At 37.6% G+C, this 20,722-nt stretch overlaps 1 protein-coding gene across 1 annotated transcript; it reads right to left on the bottom strand.

The window, feature by feature from the left end:
• Positions 1-2,461: 2,461 nt before the first annotated feature.
• On the bottom strand, positions 2,462-5,698 carry LOC125197321 (alpha-1,3-arabinosyltransferase XAT3-like). The gene is made up of 4 exons (XM_048096055.1): positions 5,566-5,698; positions 5,385-5,477; positions 3,877-3,969; positions 2,462-3,798 (listed from the first exon to the last, which is right to left on the bottom strand). Exons 1-4 carry the CDS (start codon positions 5,696-5,698, stop codon positions 2,666-2,668), a joined length of 1,452 nt encoding a protein of 483 aa, XP_047952012.1. The 3' UTR covers positions 2,462-2,665.
• Positions 5,699-20,722: the final 15,024 nt, after the last annotated feature.

Below are 20,722 nucleotides of genomic sequence, written 5' to 3'. Positions count from 1 at the left end.
GCCAATTAATAATAAGCTTTGGGCTACTATTACAAAATTTCAAGTCTTACAGAGATGAAGCTCAGGGTTTACGGATATTCAAAATTTATTAATGAAGAAGACGAAGTCTCATTTTGGGACCAAATAATTTAAAATTTGTTGACTCCAATAGACAATATTGAAGAATGTATCGTTGTCTTTTGTTTGTAAGGATTTTAATTTTTGTATCTTGCACAAGCTTGCATGCGAAATTGCATTTACTATCCTTAACGTCATTTGATCCAGCTATGTTTATTTTCTAAGTGTTTAAGTCTGATTTCATTTGAGTAAGCTAGATTGAGTTTGTTAGTTAGAATTCCAAGTTTCCACTATTTGATTTATGGTTTAATGCATGAATTCTGTGATTACGTGACCGTCACCACCTTGCATGTTAGTCAGCATGTCTAGATCTGGGTTTATCGGTAGTTAATCCATAATTTCTCGCTTTTAATCGTGAATCTTGGTTGTAGAATTTACTGATCTGTATTATTATCCATGGAATCTGTGTTCATCTTAATTTCGTGCACACTTGTTGGAGAACACAACATCAACATCTGAATTGGGGAACATTTTTACTTTTCAGCCCCTTTTGCTTTTGTCCTTTACCTTTTGTCAGATTTTCTGCAGATCTGGCAGCGTGTCAGTCAGTTCGTTAGGATATTCACTCCAACTTTTATTTAACTATTATTAGTAAACTTCTACTTTTCACATGCACTCTAGTAGAACATCTTTTCTCTCTCATGCATATCACCTCGCCCAGATATTTGATAGTCTTACTAGTCAGTAGAGTCCAAGTCCATCCTTAGTTTTCGTCTAGGTAAACCTCAACCCGAGCGTGGTAGCTAACCAAAACCCTTCCAAAGTGTCACTACACTCCCGAAATGCATCCATCGTTCCTCGTGGGATTCAACCCTTGCTCTCACTATACTAGCCTAGAAGTGGGTTGAGGAATTTCTTGATACTAGGTTTTAGGTCGTCGTCAGCGACACGACCAGGTTAGGACTCACCTCCTGATCAATTGAATACACGATCCTACACAAACATTCGGTCTATCATTCATATATTAAATTTTTTGTTTTTAAAATAAAAGAAATTGGTATTTTAGTATATTCATAAACGTTCCTATTTTAGAATATTTAGCAACGTTCCTCGCTCGTTAGGGATCAGGGCGTTACAATCAACTTCACAAGTATGGCCTTGTTCGGTTGGTTAGATAAATAGTCTTGAGATTGTAGTATGGGATAGCTCAAGATGGGCTTTATCAAGATGCCACCATTGAGATGTGACTAGTCGGTTAATGTTGTAATTGATGACAGCAACTAAGAGAGAGAAGAGAGGGGTGAGATTAAATTAATCGGAGGGTTAGTGGTGCGATAAGTTGTCTGCCATAAACACTTAAAATGGCACCATTGAGATGGGCTTGACACGGGCCTTGTGGGCTCAGATTAATTTGGATTGCGGCAACCGAGCATCAAATTAGTAAGTCGGCGAGACACAATTAATATAACCAACCGAACGCCTCCTATATTGTACTATTCGTCATTATATGCCCCCTATGTTCGACAAAAACCGACATGGTTTATTAATTTGGATTGTACGCCATATAAAGACATATTTACTTATAATTTTCGATTTTAATACGTGAACCTCATACTCTACTAACACATTCTACATTATTCTCTCTCTTACATTTTTCTCTCTTCGCTTCAACTATTTATTACTCTCCCCCGTTCCATCGAAAATGGCCCGCTTTTTCTTTAGTTTGTCCCATCTAAGATGACATATTACTAAAAATGGACACCTTTATCTCTACATTATATCATCTCTTTTACTTTACTCTCTCCTTTTAACACAAAAAATGAAATTGCATAAAGTCGTGTGCTGATCAAGGTAGGGGTCATCTTTCCTGGGACGGAGGGAAGTATAAAAAATTGGACCTACATTCCATTAACTTCATTTCATTTATAAAGTTAAACAATATCTTAAAATTGATGTCGAGTTAAAATTTGTCTTCAAATGGTGGATGGAGGGAGTATTTCTAGGAGTTTTGAATTAATTAAGTTAAGAAACAACTCTTTCCATCCCCAATTAGGTTTGCACTTTTGTCATTTTTGTTCGTTCCACAATAAGAATTTACTTCACTTTTGCTATAAATGGGAAGTTGTGTTCAATCATATTTTATTACAAAAACTATCATGTAAAAGTGAGACTCATATTGCACTCACTTTTTCAATTATTTTTCCTTTATATTTTTTAAAACTCGTATTATAATCAAATGTGGACTCCGTAAGGAGTACTATATATACTCATTGGCTGAGCAACCAAATAAACCTGCATCATTTTATTTTATCTAATAGATAAACAATATGTTTCTAGCTCAAAGAAGAAGAAAACACTAAACCAAATAAACCTGCATCATTTTATTTTATCTAATAGATAAACAATATGTTTCTAGCTCAAAGAAGAAGAAAACACTCAACTTATAAAGAAGATCATATAGTACATTGCTTCATAATACCGAGCTTATAGAAGCCATATTCCAGTATCTGATTAATAAATTACACATGTGTAACGCTTGAACATAATTGCATATATCATTACCAATGGTGAGAGAATTCCTTTTCTAACACCTCTCTCCAAAACCCTACTACCTATTGCGTAATAGCTTGAGGGCCTTAACCAAAATCCCTTTGAACCTATGCAAATCAACACTGACATTCTGTTGATTCAAATAAATTGACCACACTTGATCCCAATTCCTATACAATTCCGGATTCCTCAAAACCGGATGATCTCTCGAATATTTTCTACTAAGAGAGCTCTCATCCTCTCTTATCTTATACTCCAAATACCTCAAATCCATCCCCTTTGCAGGATTCCCGAAATCAAGCCTCGCAAATCCATCAACTCCTCCAAATGGAACAACTTGAATCACCACCGCATTATCCGGCAAGAACACCATGTTCGTCAGCCCGGCCCCATGCACTCCCACCAGCACGTCACACGAGTTCACCGCCTCCGCAAACCTCGATAAATCCGCCGCCACCCCCTCCACAACCTCAAACCCTAATTTTCCAGCCATTCTCGAGACTTGGTGCGCGTTTGTCAAAACCCTCGTCCGCTTCCTATCTATGATCATGAGACGAGGCAGAGGCGAGTAGACGTCTCTGACTATCGTTCTCTCTCTCTTGAGGGAGTAGGCCTCTCTCAGAAGTACCCTGAAGGTGTGCATTGACGGATTAGGGTCAGGGTTTAGGGTTACGAGCTCTTTGTGAAATTTGAGGCCAATTTGCAATTGGTTATAGCAATGGACATGTGATGTCTCTTTGTCAATGTCTAATATGTTGTGTTTGGTCAATTTGTTTAGAATTTTGTCAAATTTATTTATCCACCATTGGTTGTAATCGGTTGCGAGGAACTGAACATTCTCTTGGATTTGGGAAGAAGTGAGATGCAATGGAAACAAGACGTCTGCGAAATCGTGGAAATAGTTTCCGGTGAATCCTCCCATTGAGAAGAGGATTGATGGATGGGTGTGGTGGTGAGTGCATTTTGGGAGACTAGTGTCGTTTTCATTGAGAGTGATGGCTCTCCATTTCTTGACTTGCGACGTTCCCTTTCGAGGGTAAGGCTCGACGACAAGCCATGATTTGGTGGTGTTTGCAAAGGTCGTTGCGACGACTACTGTGGAGGATTTGGCGTCGATCCTTATGTCACCTTCTATTTTGCAATAATTTGAGTTTGTGCATTTTATTGCATGCTTTCTCTCAATCTTCATACCTGAAAACAATGGTTAGGGATCATATATTAATAGTACTATAATGATTATGTGCAAGTGAAAATATTAGTTCGGATTACCATGGTCGGAATATGTTGATGTGGTGGTGCTTGTGTGGTTAGTTTGAGCAGCATCACTCGGCAACTGCAGATATTCGGCTGGATTGACAACTGCTATGATAAGTCCATAACATAGGATGTTAATTCATATAGATTCATATGGGTGTGATCAATTGCTAACTTTCTTAAGTTGCTAATTTGCTAACTCCTCAACACAGTGTATTAAAAATGTCAACACGGTGACATCAAAATGTCCATACATAATTTTGTTGAACTTTAATATAATGTGTTGATATTATGTGTTGACATTTTAATATCACCATATTGACATTTTTAATACACTGTATTGATGAGTTAACAGAGTTAGCAACTTAAATAGTTAGTAATATAACGCACCCTAGATTCATAACTATATACTCCCTCCGGTCCTAAAAAAAATAACAAACTTGTAAATTGTAAGGCCAAAAATGGTTTAAAACTTTTCATATTTAGACTTGATCTAAGTTTACAAAACGGTCAAAAATGAATTTTAAGGAAGGAGTATATATGTAGCAAAATTTTGATTCTTTAATCAAATAAAAAATCTAGATTAATAACTTTACTCTGTAGAGATGGAATCTAAAAGTTTAAACGAAAAGCACATCAATGACAACTTACTAATAGTATTTGAAGAATTAATATAAACAATATGCAAAATTTTATGACGGCCATTAATTATTCAACCATTTCAATTGATTGTGTCCCGTTAAGATCTGTGCAATTAGTAAGCTACGATCGCTTTCCACTGGTATTTTCCATCAGCACTCATGATCTTTTACTAAGATTGTTTAATTGGTTAATTAAAAACCGAAATTTGACAATATACTTATCAAGGACCCAAAATTAGACATCACAGTTATTTGTGTTGAAAATTTTAAGAAATGTCTAAAATTGAAGGAGCAAAGGAAAGCGCTCTTAACTACGAACGCAATTGCCCACTACACTCTTTAGTATTTTGCTTTTTTGAGTGCTTTTGTTTGGATCCATCAATTTTAGTTACGACTCCAAGTTTAAAGACGTTCTCTTATATTATAGTTACTCCCTCTATCCGCGAATAGGAGTCTCAGTTGAGTTGGGTGCGAGTTTTAAGAAAAGTTTGAGTGTAATAATTTAAGTGTGTGATAGTGGAATGTGGGACCCATTTATATTATTATTTGCAATCAAAGTGGATTAAAATTAATTACAGCTTCTAAATTAAGGGAAAAGTGGGGTCATTTTTTATACTCCCAAGATAAAATGTCTAACCGGGACTCCTAATGGCGGACGGATGAAAATGGCCAACCGGGACTCCTATTCGCGGACGGAGGGAGTATATTATAGTTAGTGTATTTAGAAACACAAATTAACGTTTTTAATTAACTAAAAAAACATTGTCCATGTACAATTTTTTTAGTGATAGTTTGTGTATTTATATACAATAAGCCAAATATTCAGATCAAACACAATATGCTAAATTAGTTAATTTAAGTGCTTAAATAATATATTAATACCAATAGGTTTGATGTTTGCTCTGCTGCCATCATCAACCAGAAGCATGCTTCCCATGTTATTGATGGATAACTGCGTTTTTACAGCATAACCAACTGCAAATTAATAGCAAGAATATTAAAGTGAGATTCTCATATAATATACGTATATTAAAATAATTAAGTAGATAATGAGATAATTTACTCGGTGAAATGAGATGCAAAGGAGGCTTGAAGCTCAAGGAAATGGCCAATGCAATAATGAAGCACAAAAAGATTGCTCCAAACCTATTGCGCTCGTTTCGAGTAAAGCTTTTGGAAAAGATGGGATCATACATATTTACTTGGAAACAGAGTAGCTAACTAGTTTGTTTATTTAGGTGATTTAATATGATGGAAAAGTGATGGAGAAGAAGGCCATAAACACAAGTTATAATCATTACTAACACTTTTTTAGCGGAATCAGCGCAACCATCGGCTGATTTGTTTGCTGAATTCAACAAGGATTTCAATGATGATTTCGGTTGAGTTACCTTTTTTATGATGGATAATATTTAGGTGGCCGTGGTTGTTATTAATTTGTACTACTATGCTTTAATTGAAAGGATAATTTCACTTATGCAGTACTTTAGTTTAAAATGATCATTACAATGAGGGTGGACTTTAAAAGATCGCGTCTTTAGCTACGGAATAATGACGAAAATAAAAACTTAATTATAATAATTAATACTCCATCTGTCCCCGATTATGAGTCACACTTTTCCATTTCGGTCCGTCCCCCATTAAGAGTCACACTTCCTACTTACTATATTTGGACATAAAAAATGACATTACCTAACTCCATTTATTACACAAAATGGCATTACCTAACTCATTTATTACACAAAATGCCATTACCTACCAAATTTATTACACACAAAAAGTCAAAAAGGTCCCACATTCCACTACCGAACTCCATTTATTACACATTCAAACACTTCCTTAAAACCTATGCCCGGTCAAAATGTGACCCTTAATCGGGGATGGAGAGGGTACTATTTAATCCTATAAAAATTGACAATTTGGGATGGCACAAGGTTTAATGCATAATTTTAATTTTGTTTTTGATAAATCGAATAGAACCAAAACCAACGTTTACATCATACACTCGGACATACCCGAGGACATACAATAGCGAAGCCACAAGTCGGCTAGAATAAAGCAACATGGTAAAGACCAAGAGACAAACATCACGGGCCAAGCCCCAAACATGGACGAACATGGATCAAGTCACCCATCTAAACCCAAAGTGGGCGGGCCTCGTTAAAATGCATAATTTTAGTAAAATGGGAAGAAGATGTCACATTTCTTATTTTGGAAACAATTCTCTCTCACATTCAGTGACAGAACCAGAAATTTTAAAAAGCCCGGGCTAAAATTTAACAAACAACGTTCTTGTTATATGCGGAAGAGGCTAGTCTTTATCCCGACGTATCCAAGATTATATTCGAAGTAGATATTAGTTCATTTTTATATGAACATAAATACATATGAATTATAAGGATAGGGTGCATTTAACACCCATCCAAGGCGTGATTTAACACCCTTAATTCCACCCGGCCGGGTATAGTGACACGGGTCAGATTTTGTGGGTCTATTCATTCATTGGAAATTGGACCCTAGTATAAATACCTTTTGATGTCATCTTTTTCCTTAGATTTTGGCTGAATTAAAGTTTCTACCCTAGAGAGTTTCCTCTTTGAGGATTGTATCCAATTCCTTCCTTGAAGGTTGCTTGTCTCCATCATTGATTGATTGAAGTAGAGGTATGCATCAATGGGGTGTATCCATATCCATTGAGTAGTGGAGCCAATGGGTGATAGAGCTATTGAAAGTTGCCTAGGGTTGTTTCCATTCTTTTGGTCATGGTCCTATGGTCATAACTCTTTTATCTCATCATTATACACATGCTTTCCATTCCTAATCTTCCATCCATTCTTGTTTAGTTTCAATTTTTGTGGTTGGATCTCTTTTTATTATCTTTTGCTTTGTGTTGAGAAATTGAAAATAGCATCACAAAAATAGTTAGATCAAGCATCATCAATGGGTAATTTCTTGGGAGATGGATCATAAAATACATGGATCCTTATCATTTGGTATCTAGAGCCTACTACCCACTAGGTGTTTGATCTATTGTTGCTTTGGGTTGATTATTTTTCCTTTTGTTCTTTGTTTTGCTCGGTTTTGTTGGGATGATCGGATTGATCAATTGTGCTTAGATGAAGCTGCAATTTGGTGTGTAGATTAACATCATTGCCCTGTTTGGTGCTTAGATTAACATCATTGCCCTGCAAAATTTCATCGAAAAATTCCTTCGTTTGCCTAGTTAACTGTGGAGATTAACATCATTGCCCTGTTTTCGCATAGATGAGGAAAACCATACAAAACCTATCCAATTATCAAATCTGACTATATATGGATATTTTTCCCTTGATCTAGACTTGTTTGTGAATCTATCCACCGAAATTCATCCAAATTGGGCATGGGGAACAATACCAAAAAAATTCATAAAGATCAGCCAAATTTCAGCAAAACATTTTCATCCCATGTCTTGTGTTCTTTAGTATGTGTGTTTGCTCTAGGCCTAGTTTCCTTGCTTTCATATTTTTAATCATTATTACTTTGGTATTTACAACTTGGTGTCCATATGTTCTTGAGGTGTATACCTTGATTGAGTTGTCCGGGCGCCAACGAGTGGGAATTGGATCGAGAGTGTGTGATACTAGCCCCACTATATTCTTAACCTACCGAGTGACGTTGGTGAGTGACTTGGGGGGGTGTTGGGATACTACATTGGGGTGAGTTAGATTCTTAAATTTCTCTTTCTTATTTTTACTAATCTCTAAGATTAGTCCCTAGTCTTTGTTTTTGTGTTTGTAGGAAACTTTGATGCCTCCTATTGCTCGATCGAACAAGATGGGGCACATCAACGAAGAGGAGGAAGGGAAGGGAGCGGGCTCAAGTAGTCCCAAACCCGAAGGTTATCTAGTGAGCATGATATCTCGAATGATGAAGGAATTCGAACAAAAGGTGATGACCCAAATGGATGATCGAGCAAGAGAGTCCGATGCTCGGGCAAGAGAATCCGTTGCTCAGGCAAGAGAAGCCGAAGCTCGTATGCTAGCCGCCAAAAACACTCTATTTGAAGAGTTCAACACTTGGAAGGAAGAGCGGGGGACGAGATCACCCACTCCTATGGGCAATGTCGTTCCCAATGAGGTTTCGGAGGAAAATGTTGAAAAGAAGGAGTATGAGGGGTGGCAAGGAGGGAGTGTTCAGGATAGAGTTAACAATTTGGAGAATGGGAGGTTTGGGGGGGAGGAGGGGATGGAGCCAATAGGCGGTTTGGAGGAGGAAATGGAGGGTATGGTCGTTTTGGGGTAGGAAACCAACATGGAGGGATGGAGCCTTATGGGGATAAATTTAGGAGGAATAGGTACTATGAGGAGGAGCCCCGACTGAGGTTTGATGAACCGTCCAAGACCTTGAAACACAACCTACCCGAATTCCATGGCAAGTTTGACCCCGAGGCCTACTTGGAGTGGGAATCTCAAGTGGAGAAAATCTTCTCCCTCCACAACTATTCCGAGGGTGACAAGGTCAAGATTGCATTGGCCGAATTTAGGGGTAATGCTAATACTTGGTGGAATGTGAAGGAACTGGCAGCGGAAGCGGGTTTCGATTTTCACATAATTTAATAATTAATTGAAAAAATAAATCACATAATAATCAGATCTATTTAGCAGATTATTTACCCAAAATCTATTCGCGTAATTCTCATATGTATCATACTCATAACTTGAATTAATCATGCTTTAAGTATATTGAAGCCTAAAACATGCTTTTCTACGGAGCAGAAATAATACCTAATTAATTCTCCAAATAATTGATGATGGCTAGCTACCTCTCCACGTGACGCTTTGAATACTAGACCACAGATCTTCTCTCTGGTTCCCGAACTGTACTCCAATATCAGTGTGGGCTGATCTCACCGGAATACTAGGACTTAAATAAAGAAGGCAGAAGAAATCCTTTTCCAATTAGAGGAAAATTTCGAACTCCTCTTCCTAGAGGGGGACGAAAATTTTGGCTATAATAATTATGATTTCTGTCTCCTTTATTCTCCTATTTATATTAAGTTCCTTTTGGGCCCAGACAGGGATCTATGGAAGGTTTTGGATATGGGCTCATCCAATTTACTTTTTACTAATTAAATTGAACCCACAATTTAATATAAGCTTTAATTGGAATATTACGAGGAGCCACTACAAAAGTAATATTAAACTCTCCCCATCCAAATCCGAAATTATAAGTAATCCGAGTTCCCGTTTTAACTTTCATTTCCCGCGCTTAAGATAAAAATGTCCTTTAATTAATTAATGTCTGTTATGGACTTAATTAATTAATATCTTATTAATTCCAAGAGTGGACTTAGCATGAAACACTTATTTATTATTCATAGAGTGATCAAACTCCAACTAGCTAGGTTCCGAATATTAAAACCTTGTTTCGCGCTCCTCTTGAGGACATTATCAAACGAGAATCACCACGCGCATGATTCAATATAATAGCAATCCTACCACCGCTACCCAATATATCAGGATTATTGGGTTACGAAAAACCCGCACCATTTGATAAGTCAAAGTAATGCATAATAAATACCGTATGCTCAATGCTAACCTACATTGATTAAGAAACAAATATTTATCAAGACCTCGCCTTTCAGTAGATAGCACAAAGACAAGTCTTGCTGTTAGATCCGTTCAGTGCTTTACCACACCAATGTCATCTTACTTCAGTAAGGCTTAGAAATATGCGAATGACCGTTGAAATTCTTCTTTTTCTTTGTTTAGGACTGACCGTGTTACCTTAAAGTGGACGCCGCCCACAACCGGTCTACTAAATCAAAGACTTAGACTTTGTTAAGTTAACTTATACATTTAAACATGCATTAACATCCATTAAATGTAAAACATAACAACATTATGACAAAAATAATCTGTTTTATTCATTGGAAAATAAAATAAGAGTTTTACAATATTCAATAACTCGAAACGTGATTTCTAGTATACAAACTCTAACAATCTCCCACTTATACTCAAAACACTTTCGAGTATACAAAATGTGCTAACGTCGTCTAATACCAATTGATGGAACTGGCACCGGAAGCGGGGTTTCATGGATTAACATAATTTAACAATTATTAATCACATCAATAAATCACATAATAATCTGATCTATTTAGCAGATTATTTAGACAAAATCTATTCGCGTAATTCTTACATGTATCATGCTCATAACTTGAATTGATCATGCTTTAAGAATATTGAAGCCTAAAACATGCTTTTCTACGGAGCAGAAAAATACCTTAGTAATTCTCCAAAGAATTGAAGATGGCTAGCTTCTTCTCCACGTGACGCTTTGAATACTAGACCACAAATCTTCTCTCTGGTTCCCGAACTGTACTCCGATATCAGTGTGGGCTGATCTCACCAGTAATACTAGGACTTAAATAAAGAAGACAAAAGAAATCCTTTTGGGAATAGGAGTAGAATTCGAATTCCTCTTCAGCTAGAGGGAGTCGAAATTTTCGAAAATTTTAAGTATAAAATTGTCATCATTCTGTCTCCTTTATTCTCCTATTTATATTAAGTTCCTTTTGGGCCCAGACAGGGATCTATGGAAGGTTTTAGATATGGGCTCATCCAATTTACTTTTTACTAATTAAATTGAACCCACAATTTAATATAAGTTATAATTGGAATATTACGAGCAGCCACTACAGAAGTAATATTAAACTCTCCCCATCCAAATCCGAAATTACAAGTAATCCAGGTTTCCGTTTAACTTTCATTTCCCGCACTTAAGATAAAAATGTCCATTAATTAATTAATGTCTGCTATGGACTTAATTTAATTAACTTCTTATTAATTCCAAGAGTGGATTTAGCATGAAATGCTTATTTATTATTCATAGACTAATCAAACTCCAACTAGCTAGGTTACGAATAATAAAACCTTGTTTCGCGCTCCTCTTGAGGACATTATCAAACGAGACTCAGCTCGCGCACGATTCAATATAATAGCAATCCTAGCACCGCTAGATATTGATCACCACTACCCAATATATCAGGATCATTGGGTTACAAAAAACCCGCACCATTTGATAACTCAAAGTAATGCATAATCAATACCGTATGCTTGATGCTAACCTACATTGATTAAGAAACAAATATTTATCAAGACCTCGCCTTTCAGTAGATAGCCTAAGGACAAGTCTTGCTGTTAGATTCGTTCAGTGCTGTACCACACCAATGTCATCTTATTTCAGTAAGGCTTAGAAATATGCGGACTGACATTGCAACCTTTCTCGATGGATAGTCAAATTCCAACTAGGTTGTGAAATTCATCTTTTTCTTTGTTTAGAACTGACCGTGTTACCTTAAAGTGGACGCCGCCCACAACCGGTCTACTAAATCAAAGACTTAGACTTTGTTAAGTTAACTTATACATTTAAACATGCATTAACATCCATTAAATGTAAAACATAACAACCGACTATGATCGTATACCCGCAAGTGTACGGGGCTAATGTAGCAAATAGTAAGTAAAGAGTATCGTATCCACAGAGACAATGAGTGCCAACCTAATTACCACGAATCAACCTCAACTACTATCTAGATGAATCGGATTTTTGGGTTTTCTAAATCTATTTAAAAATAAGGTAAAAACAATTAAAAACAAATAGAGAACTAAAAGCAAATAAGAAAACGGATGTAGATCAAGGATGAGAAGGTAGAATCCTACGGGATCGATAACAACTATCCTATGCTCAACTAACTTCCTAACTATGCCAACAAAGGGTCTCAAGGGTTATTAAGCTATCACTAAGGTAAAACTATATCTTTTCTCAAAGCATATAATTTGTAGATTGCTACCTAGAACCGAAGTCTCCTTCCTAGAACTAAGGCAACAACTCCTAATAGCTCCTAAGATACTTAGCTTCATTCAAAGGCTCAAATCTCTCGATTATATTGACAAAGACGTCAATTTCTTCTCTTTCAAATTAAACTACTCACTTCTCAGTTCTTGTAGTAAAATTCACATGCATTTATAAGGTGATCAGTCAAATAAATGTATAAGCACAGAAGAAATCAAAATAACCACATGAGCCAAGGCATAGAAAAAGGAAATCAATTAAACATAAGAATCATTGTATCTCCCCCGTAGAACTCTACGAAGGATTTAGCTACTCATGTTCAACACAAAAGTCAAAGAAATATTCAAAGAAGTATTCAAAAACATTGTTTAAACAAGAATAAACTAAAGGTAGAAACTCCTAGAATTGGATTGGGCGGATTGGAGGTCTCGTCTTCAATCTTGCGATGAATACTCGTCCTCTGCTCGTTCTTCTCTTCTTCCTAGGTGAAAAAGTAGTATTTTTGGGGTTGAAGGCGTGTAGAATGTTGTAGGAGGCGTCCCATGCACATTAGGTTAAATAGGGCTCGATATTTCCTTGTTTGGATCTGTCGGCCGAACCTGGCGGGTTGCCAGGTTCGTTGTACGGTGAAGCTGGCGAGTCGCCAGCTGCTCTCGACAATTCTGGGCGAAGGACCTGGCGAGTCGCCAGGTTGGTACTGATGCGAAGCTGGCGGTTCGCCAGCCTCGTGCTGCAATTTCGTCCTTTTTCCACTTTTCGCCATTTAAGCTCATTTTCGACCCTTTTTTTGTACACATTCTTCATAAAATGGTTAAAATACCAATAACATAAAGAAGTAGCTATAAACCATGTCTCAAAATACACAATATACGATCAAATTCAAGTAAAACTACCCTCTAAAATCATGTAAAATCCAAGTGAATCAACTCCCCCAAACTTAAACAATTGCAAGTCCTCGAGCAATGAAGAAAAATAACTAGAAGAAACTTGGATTCAAAAGAGTTTTAGACATCATCATCGTCTCAAATAATACGGAATAAAAGAGCATATCACAATACAAATTCCATCAAGTTAAGCCGTCGAATGCACTTTTACTACTAACTCGTATATCACCTTGGATTCATGCTTCACTCGAGGTGTATATATGTGTATATGCACCTCACTCAAAGTGTATAAGATATCAAGTAACACTCAAATCAATAAAAAATGCATGGTTTACCATAGGCTTGCTCAATGTCTAACCTCTCCTCTACTTCGTGTGACAATAAATCTAGAGTCCGAAAGGTCTTTTGTTTAGGTTATAATGTAGGCTCTTTGGTAAGGTGGGGCAATATTTGGCTAGAGTGACTAAATTCCCAAAAGATGAATATCCCAAGAAATCACAACAAACAACTTTTAACTTCAACCATTCGCCAAAACACTTTTCCACAATAACTAGACTTTGTCTAATTTCTTCCCAACTTCCAAAGACCTCAAATTATTCTCTATATACTATACATTTTTTTTTCTTTTCTTCTAAGTACAACCAATTTCCAACTTGATAAGCTAAACACGACCAATTTCTTTCAACAACTAAACTCTCCAAATTCTTCTTTTCATAGCTCAACAATTCTAGAGTCTAGGATTCCCAACCCCTTTGATTAGCTTGACAAAAGAAAAGGCAATAGGCTCAAACTTGGCTATCAAGGGTATTATTACATAATAAGGTTAGTGTTTAGGTAAAAATGAGGCTAACAACAATAGCCTAACATCTTCCCCTATCTTTAAGGTCACTATGTAGACTCAAGAAGACAAGGAGCAAGTTCTAGAAACACATACACCATTGATGATAAATCACACATGAAAGAATTAAAAGCTCAAGTCTCACTGGGCAAATAGCATGAATCAAGGCAAACAAGCAATTCGTTACTTATGCATCCTATTACTCAAACTCTCAAGTCAATGGTCAAGTGATAGCTCAAAGTGGAAGGTTCTTTTATCATAGACGACTAGTCTTCACCCAAATTACTACCAAATTTTCCAATTCAATTTAAATTTTTTTTTTTTCAATAAATCCCAACCAATCAAAGCAAAATTCATGGAGTTCTATCAAACTAAAACAAAATAAAGCAAAAAGTCAATTAAACGACTAAGGCAAAAATAAATCTAAAAAAAATACGTACCTCGTAAGTGTCACTATCCACCATATCACCCCCCAAACTTATTCAAAGCTGCGCAAAGAATGAGTTTGAAACGTTGGTGGAGAAGTTATACTTACCTTGCACTAGTGTGGTGGTGGATGCGGCGGGTAGTTAGAGAAAAAGTTGGTGTTCCATTGGTTCATCATGGCAGTCAGCTGGTCTAACTGCTCTCTACTCTCTCGTTGCTCCCTTTGCACTTCCTCCAAAACTCGTGCAGCGTGCATATCCCGATCATACATCGCATTCCATTGATTAGTTTGGAACTGCTGCCACTGGTCATGGTTTTGCTGATGCTGATCCCAAGTTTGGTTCCACTCTCCATGCCACTGTTGATGCTGCACCCACTGAGATTGTTGTTGATCCCACCGCTCATCCACTCGATTAGACAAGTCGGTGTAGGAGTTTTGCAACTGCTCCAGCTGGTGAGTGACAGACTCTTGAAACTCTGCATCTCGGGCATTTTGGTTCCTTCTTCTGCTTCGATTCCTTTGTTGATACCTATGAGAGGTTCCCAAAGGTTCGACCATCTCATCTTCTTCCTCCTCCGCATCCTCATGAATGGCTATATGCTGGCTCGAACTAGCTTCAACTCCCGGGTCAAGAAATGGACCTGCAAGTGGATACTGTCTCATCTTCCAAGGTAAGCATGCAGGGAAGGCCGCCACCACTCGGCGGTGTGCAGATGTATCCATCTTCCAATTAGCTTGGAAGCTCCATCCATCAACATGTGTCAAATCTGGGCTAGGCAGGGGAAAATGATCACCTCGTGAGCCTTGATAGAGATAGGCGTAACAGTTCTGATCCCTCTTGAGTACGTCCATTTGGTGAAGGACATCATAAGTCAAGTACATCTCTCCTGGAATTATATGATTTGGGTTGAGCTCGATGTTGAAGAAACTGCAGATAGCAGTGATGTGTCCCCCACAGCAGATCGTCCCTGTGTTATTCCTAGCAACTCTTTCCCAATACAAAGGGACATACTGATTGAGATGGATGAGTTTTCCACGAAGAAGGCTGTATAGTAGGAAAATCTCGGTACTGTTAATGCTTCCACTGTCGGAGCGGGCAAAGATCGAATTCGAGATCCCTCTGTGGCACAGTCGCAGCACTGGATTTCGAATGGCACTCGCCTTGGAGGTGCCAGCTGTGTAGTGCTCTTCTAATGTGATCAACTTCCAAAAAGAATCATGGTTAAAGTTTTCTTGATCTCCATCCATTGCAGTTTTAAACACAACATCGAAATCGGCTAAGGTGAGAACTCGGTTTTGATTGTCTAACCGAAATTCTACTCTATCTATCAGCTCGTGTCTGCCAACATTCCTCTTGATGACCCTTAGGGAGCTCAAAAACTCCAATGTATATCTGCGGAAGGACGGGTAAGCTCGAAATAGGAATCCATGGACTCCTTGCTCTGGTTCGCCCACTAAGCTCAACTTTACTACGTCTGCTTCTACTCCTAAGTAGTTTAGCATATGCTCCTTCAAATATCGAGTAGGCACAGTTGGCCTGCGGGATAGTCTGTCCCATGCCTGCTTCTGTTCTTGATCGAGCCCTCGAACACCATATTTGCTCGGTGCCTCGGCTTTTCCTGTGGAAGACATGTACCTATAAAAAGAATGTGTGAGTTCACCAAAGAATAAAGTATGAGGGGTGGGTTCTCGAACTCCCCCAAACTTTCATCTACTTCATGTCTCTATGTAACAAAAACAATAACTCAGTTAAAAGACACATCATGAAGTAGGCATAAACTAAATTCACATAGGAAGATAGACTCAATTCCTATAGAACTAGGGAGATAGACTCGATCCCTAAAACATCATTAACTAACAAACGAGGGAGATAGACTCAATCCCTATAACCATTAACCACAATTTAGGGAGATAGACTCGATCCCTATAGCAATTCCCAACAATTCATCACACAATATCCCCCATTATGAAACATGTCATCCTTGAACCAATTATACCTCCCAACACAATTATTCTACTGAAACCAAGTCTAGAAGCATCCAAATCTTAGTAATCAACAAGAACACCTCAATAAAACTCAATTCAACAATAATCCACCAATGCTTCAAAGAATTTCACCATAAAACAAGTTCTAGCATATCAAAAGCTCAACTTTAACACAAACCCATCAACAATAATGGAGATTAGAGTGAAGGAACGTACCTTTTGAGTTTAATATTCACAATTTCGAGCAAAAGTAAGAGTTCACTTGTCTTCTTGAATAAACACTCAAAATCAACAAATTACATGGTGGATCTCTTCTAATAAGCAAGAATAGCGAATGGGTGGAAGGAATTTGAGATTAATTGGTAGAATGTAGTAAAAGAAAGGAAGAAATTTGGTGTTGGGGGTGTTAGGGTTCGAAATTGGGGAAGAGAAGGTAAAAAAAGTAAAAAAAACGAAACTTACCTTTTAAAATTACCGCTGCACGTGTCTGGCGAGTCACCAGGTTGGGCGAGGAACGAAGCTGGCGAGGCGCCAGCTAGCTACGACAATTTTTAAAAACATACCTAGCGAGTCGCCAGGTTGGGTTTCGACGAATCTGGCGAGACGCCAGCACCTAGAGAGAGATACGACACGCCTGGCGAGTCGCTAGGTTCGTGTTACTGCGAACTTGGCGACCCGCCAGTTACCTACGGGATTTTTCGATTTTTTGATGTTTTTATTTATTTATTTTTTTTAAAAAAACTGAAATTCGAAAACTAGCTACCGATGGACTAAAAAAACAAACTAAAAGACTAAGGAAAAATGAAATAAAAACAAGGATTACCTACTAGGGGTTACCTCCCCTTAAGTGCCTTTGTTTTACGTCGTTGGCTCGACGTCTTGAAGCTTGCACTTAGGCCAATTTGAGGACGAACACTTCCCTCGCCTGATCCGGACTGTAGAATCTCTTGACATATTGTCCATTCACCTTGAACACTTTTCCATCTGCCCCTAGTAACTCCAATGTGCCATTTTGCATCACTTCTTTAACAATGTAAGGCCCCGACCATTTAGACTTCAACTTTCCGATATGGGTTCCCCCAATTAGCTTTTCTCTAATTAAATTGAACCCACAATTTAATACAAGCTTATATTGGATTACAAGTAATTCGGGTTTCCAAAATTTATTGTTATTTATTTCCCGCGCTAAGATAGAAACGTTCATTAATTAATTAGCGTCTGCTATGAACTTAATCAATTAACATATTTACTCCAAGAGTGGACTCAACAAGAAACACTTATTTATTATTCATAGCGTAATCAAACTCCAACTAGCTAGGTTCCGAATAATAAAATCCCTCGTTTCGAGCTCCTCTTGTGAACGTTATCAAATGAGACTCAAATCACGCACGATTCAATATAATAGCAATCCTAGCACCTCTAGATATTAATCTACACTACCCAATATGCCAGGATTCTTGGGTTACGAAAAACCCGCACCTATTGGCAAGTCAAAGTAGTGCATCAATCAATACCGTAAGCTCAATGCTAACGTACATTGATTAAGAAACAAATTATCAAGACATCGTCTTTCAGTAGATAGCATAAAGACTCGTCTTGCTGTTAGATCCAATTCAATACTATACCACACCAACGTCATCTTATTTCATTAAGGCTTAGAAATAATCGGACTCACATTGCAACCTTTCACGATAGGTAGCCTAGGCCCATCTAGGTTGTGAAATTCTTATTTTCTTTGTTTAGAACTGACCGTGTTACCTTACAGTGAACGACGCCCACAACCAGTCTACTAAAACAAAGACTTAGACTTTGTTACGTTTATTATACATTTAAATATGCAATAAACATCCATTAAATGTAAAACATAATAACATTACGACAAAAATAATTTGTTGCATTAATTGGAAAATAAACTATAGAGTTTTGCAGTATCCAATCACTCGAAATGTGATTTCTAGTATACAAACTCTAACAACGTCTACATCGGTGCTCCGCTTACCTGATTTTGCAAAACAATTCGTCGTTGAGACATATTCTTTAGGAATGCGTATTGCTGCAGTCCTTCTCCAAGAAGAGTAGCCTATAGCCTTCTTCAGTAAGAAACTCGACCTTGTCAACTTGCCTCCTCCACATATCATCACGAGCTATATGTTTTTCTCGAAGCGGTTCAAAAGTGGCGCCAATATCTCCGCAAATTCATCATTCGCACAGATCAACGTAGCCTCCGAGAGCTTCTTTGCCAAGCTATTCAAACACCGGACCAACACTTCTATGTGTGTAAACTCATGGGGTTTAACTTTGTGATCGAATACAAACAAGGGGCTTCAAATCGCGTCGCTAATGCATTGTCCCGCAGCGATTACCATCAGAGCAGGTTCATATGTTTGTAACTTTCTGTCAGCCGCCGACCTCTATGCTTGAGGTACTACTTCAAGAAAATAAGTCACATCCTGACTTACAACATTATCACAATCTTGCAGCTCAAAACAAGCTTCTACCACCATTTGCTATTCATGCGGGGCTAATCTACTACAACCATAGATTGAGTATAGCTGCGCCATGGGATAATTCTTCTTTTGTTCTAGCTTGGTAATAGCATTCCATTTTAATGAAGAACAATAGATTTGTTCCCAGTTAGGGAGTGACGCATAAAGGTTATGCGTCTTTATAAGTAAAACGCATATCTGTTATGCGTCTTTATTTAATGACGCATAAGGGTTATGCGTCGTCGAGTAAAAACGCACAAAAAATTAGCGTTTTGGAGTGACACACAACAATTATGCGTCTTTATTTAGTGACGCATAAGCATTATGCGTCTTTCATTAGTGACGCATAAGGGTTATGCGTCTTCTAGTCGCGATTTAAACACAGAATCGGCAGAACAGAGGCAGAAACACATTTCGAACGAGCACGCAATTGGAGTCGCGATTTTCCATCGTCTCCGACGCTAGATCCCATCTTTTCCGACGAATTTCAAACATATTTCGGTATTTGTTCTTCAATTTGGCTACATTCATCATTATTCATGTTTATTTTGCTCTACTTTGTTAGTTTTATCCAATTTATTAAAAATTAGCGCTTATAGAAAAAATGTCCCTCATTGTTGTTTTTGGAAAATGTTTGTGATGCAGAAATCATGCAAGTATGTGTGCAGGAATTTTCTTTCCGTGCCAAAAGGTGTGCATATGTATATATATGTTTTCGCGTTTCAACGCTTCGCAATTCGTTCTCATAAGCCGCTCGCCTCGTATTCGGCGTTGGATGCCTCCAAGTTCGATATTATCACAAAATTTTCATTCACGGCACGACTTACAACTAGGTATAGCAGCGTGCTCAAGTTCCTTCTCATAAAGGTCGTTCATCACATTTCACGCAAATCACAATCACATAGAATTTCATAGAGTTTCATTGTTCAACTCATAACAGTCTCAACATATAATCACTTGCATAACAACATTTGTTTCGCATTATCACATTTTGCAAATTTACATGCAAGCATAATCATCACAATTTTCACAACAATCTCCCATTCGCTTCAACTTCCAATATTTCATAATTCAAATCAATATTCAAGAGATACTTGTTACCTCATTCATCGTGGTTGAGCGGAGACGAGCTGCGGTGTTGAGTCTTCGACGATTATCCATTAATCAATTTATACAACTTTCAAATTTTATTACAACAAGAGCGAAAAGAACTGAGGCTCTGATACCAACTGTAACGACCCGCCCATTTAGGGTATAATAAATGCGGCGTTCGCTAACTAGGTAGACTTAATGCATCAAAGAATCATAGGCTAGGGTTTTATTTAAAAGAGATTTGACCAAAGCATTTAAGGTATAACTAAGTAGAGGAAGAATAATGCCTTAGCAAAGGAATCCATCAAAAGATTTATTGAAATAAAAGCTTAACCAAGTTCTTCAAAAGAATATTTCTAACTGTTCATATTCCAAAACATACCCACGAAAATAAAAGTATTTATCCCAACAAAAGATCATAAGTTTTCATAAAAAATAGCGGAAGCGACCAAGAAATAAGTGAGGCTATGTATGAGGACACGACACCTTAAGTACCAACAGATCATCTTATTATTCTCTACTCAACACCGCCGCCTGCTCGTCACCACTCAACCTGCACATAAGGAAAACACATGCAGGGCTGAGTACGATAATCATACTCAATGGGCTCATTGCCGAAAACAGTTTTATCACAAATATAGTTATTATCATGCCATTTTCAAGTGTCCGTC

The sequence above is a fragment of the Salvia hispanica genome, chromosome 6 (genome assembly GCF_023119035.1).
Source record: "Salvia hispanica cultivar TCC Black 2014 chromosome 6, UniMelb_Shisp_WGS_1.0, whole genome shotgun sequence".
In the NCBI taxonomy this organism is placed as follows: domain Eukaryota; kingdom Viridiplantae; phylum Streptophyta; class Magnoliopsida; order Lamiales; family Lamiaceae; genus Salvia; species Salvia hispanica.
The sequence above is the reverse complement of the archived record's forward strand: the minus strand, read 5'-3'. Positions and strand labels throughout refer to the sequence as shown.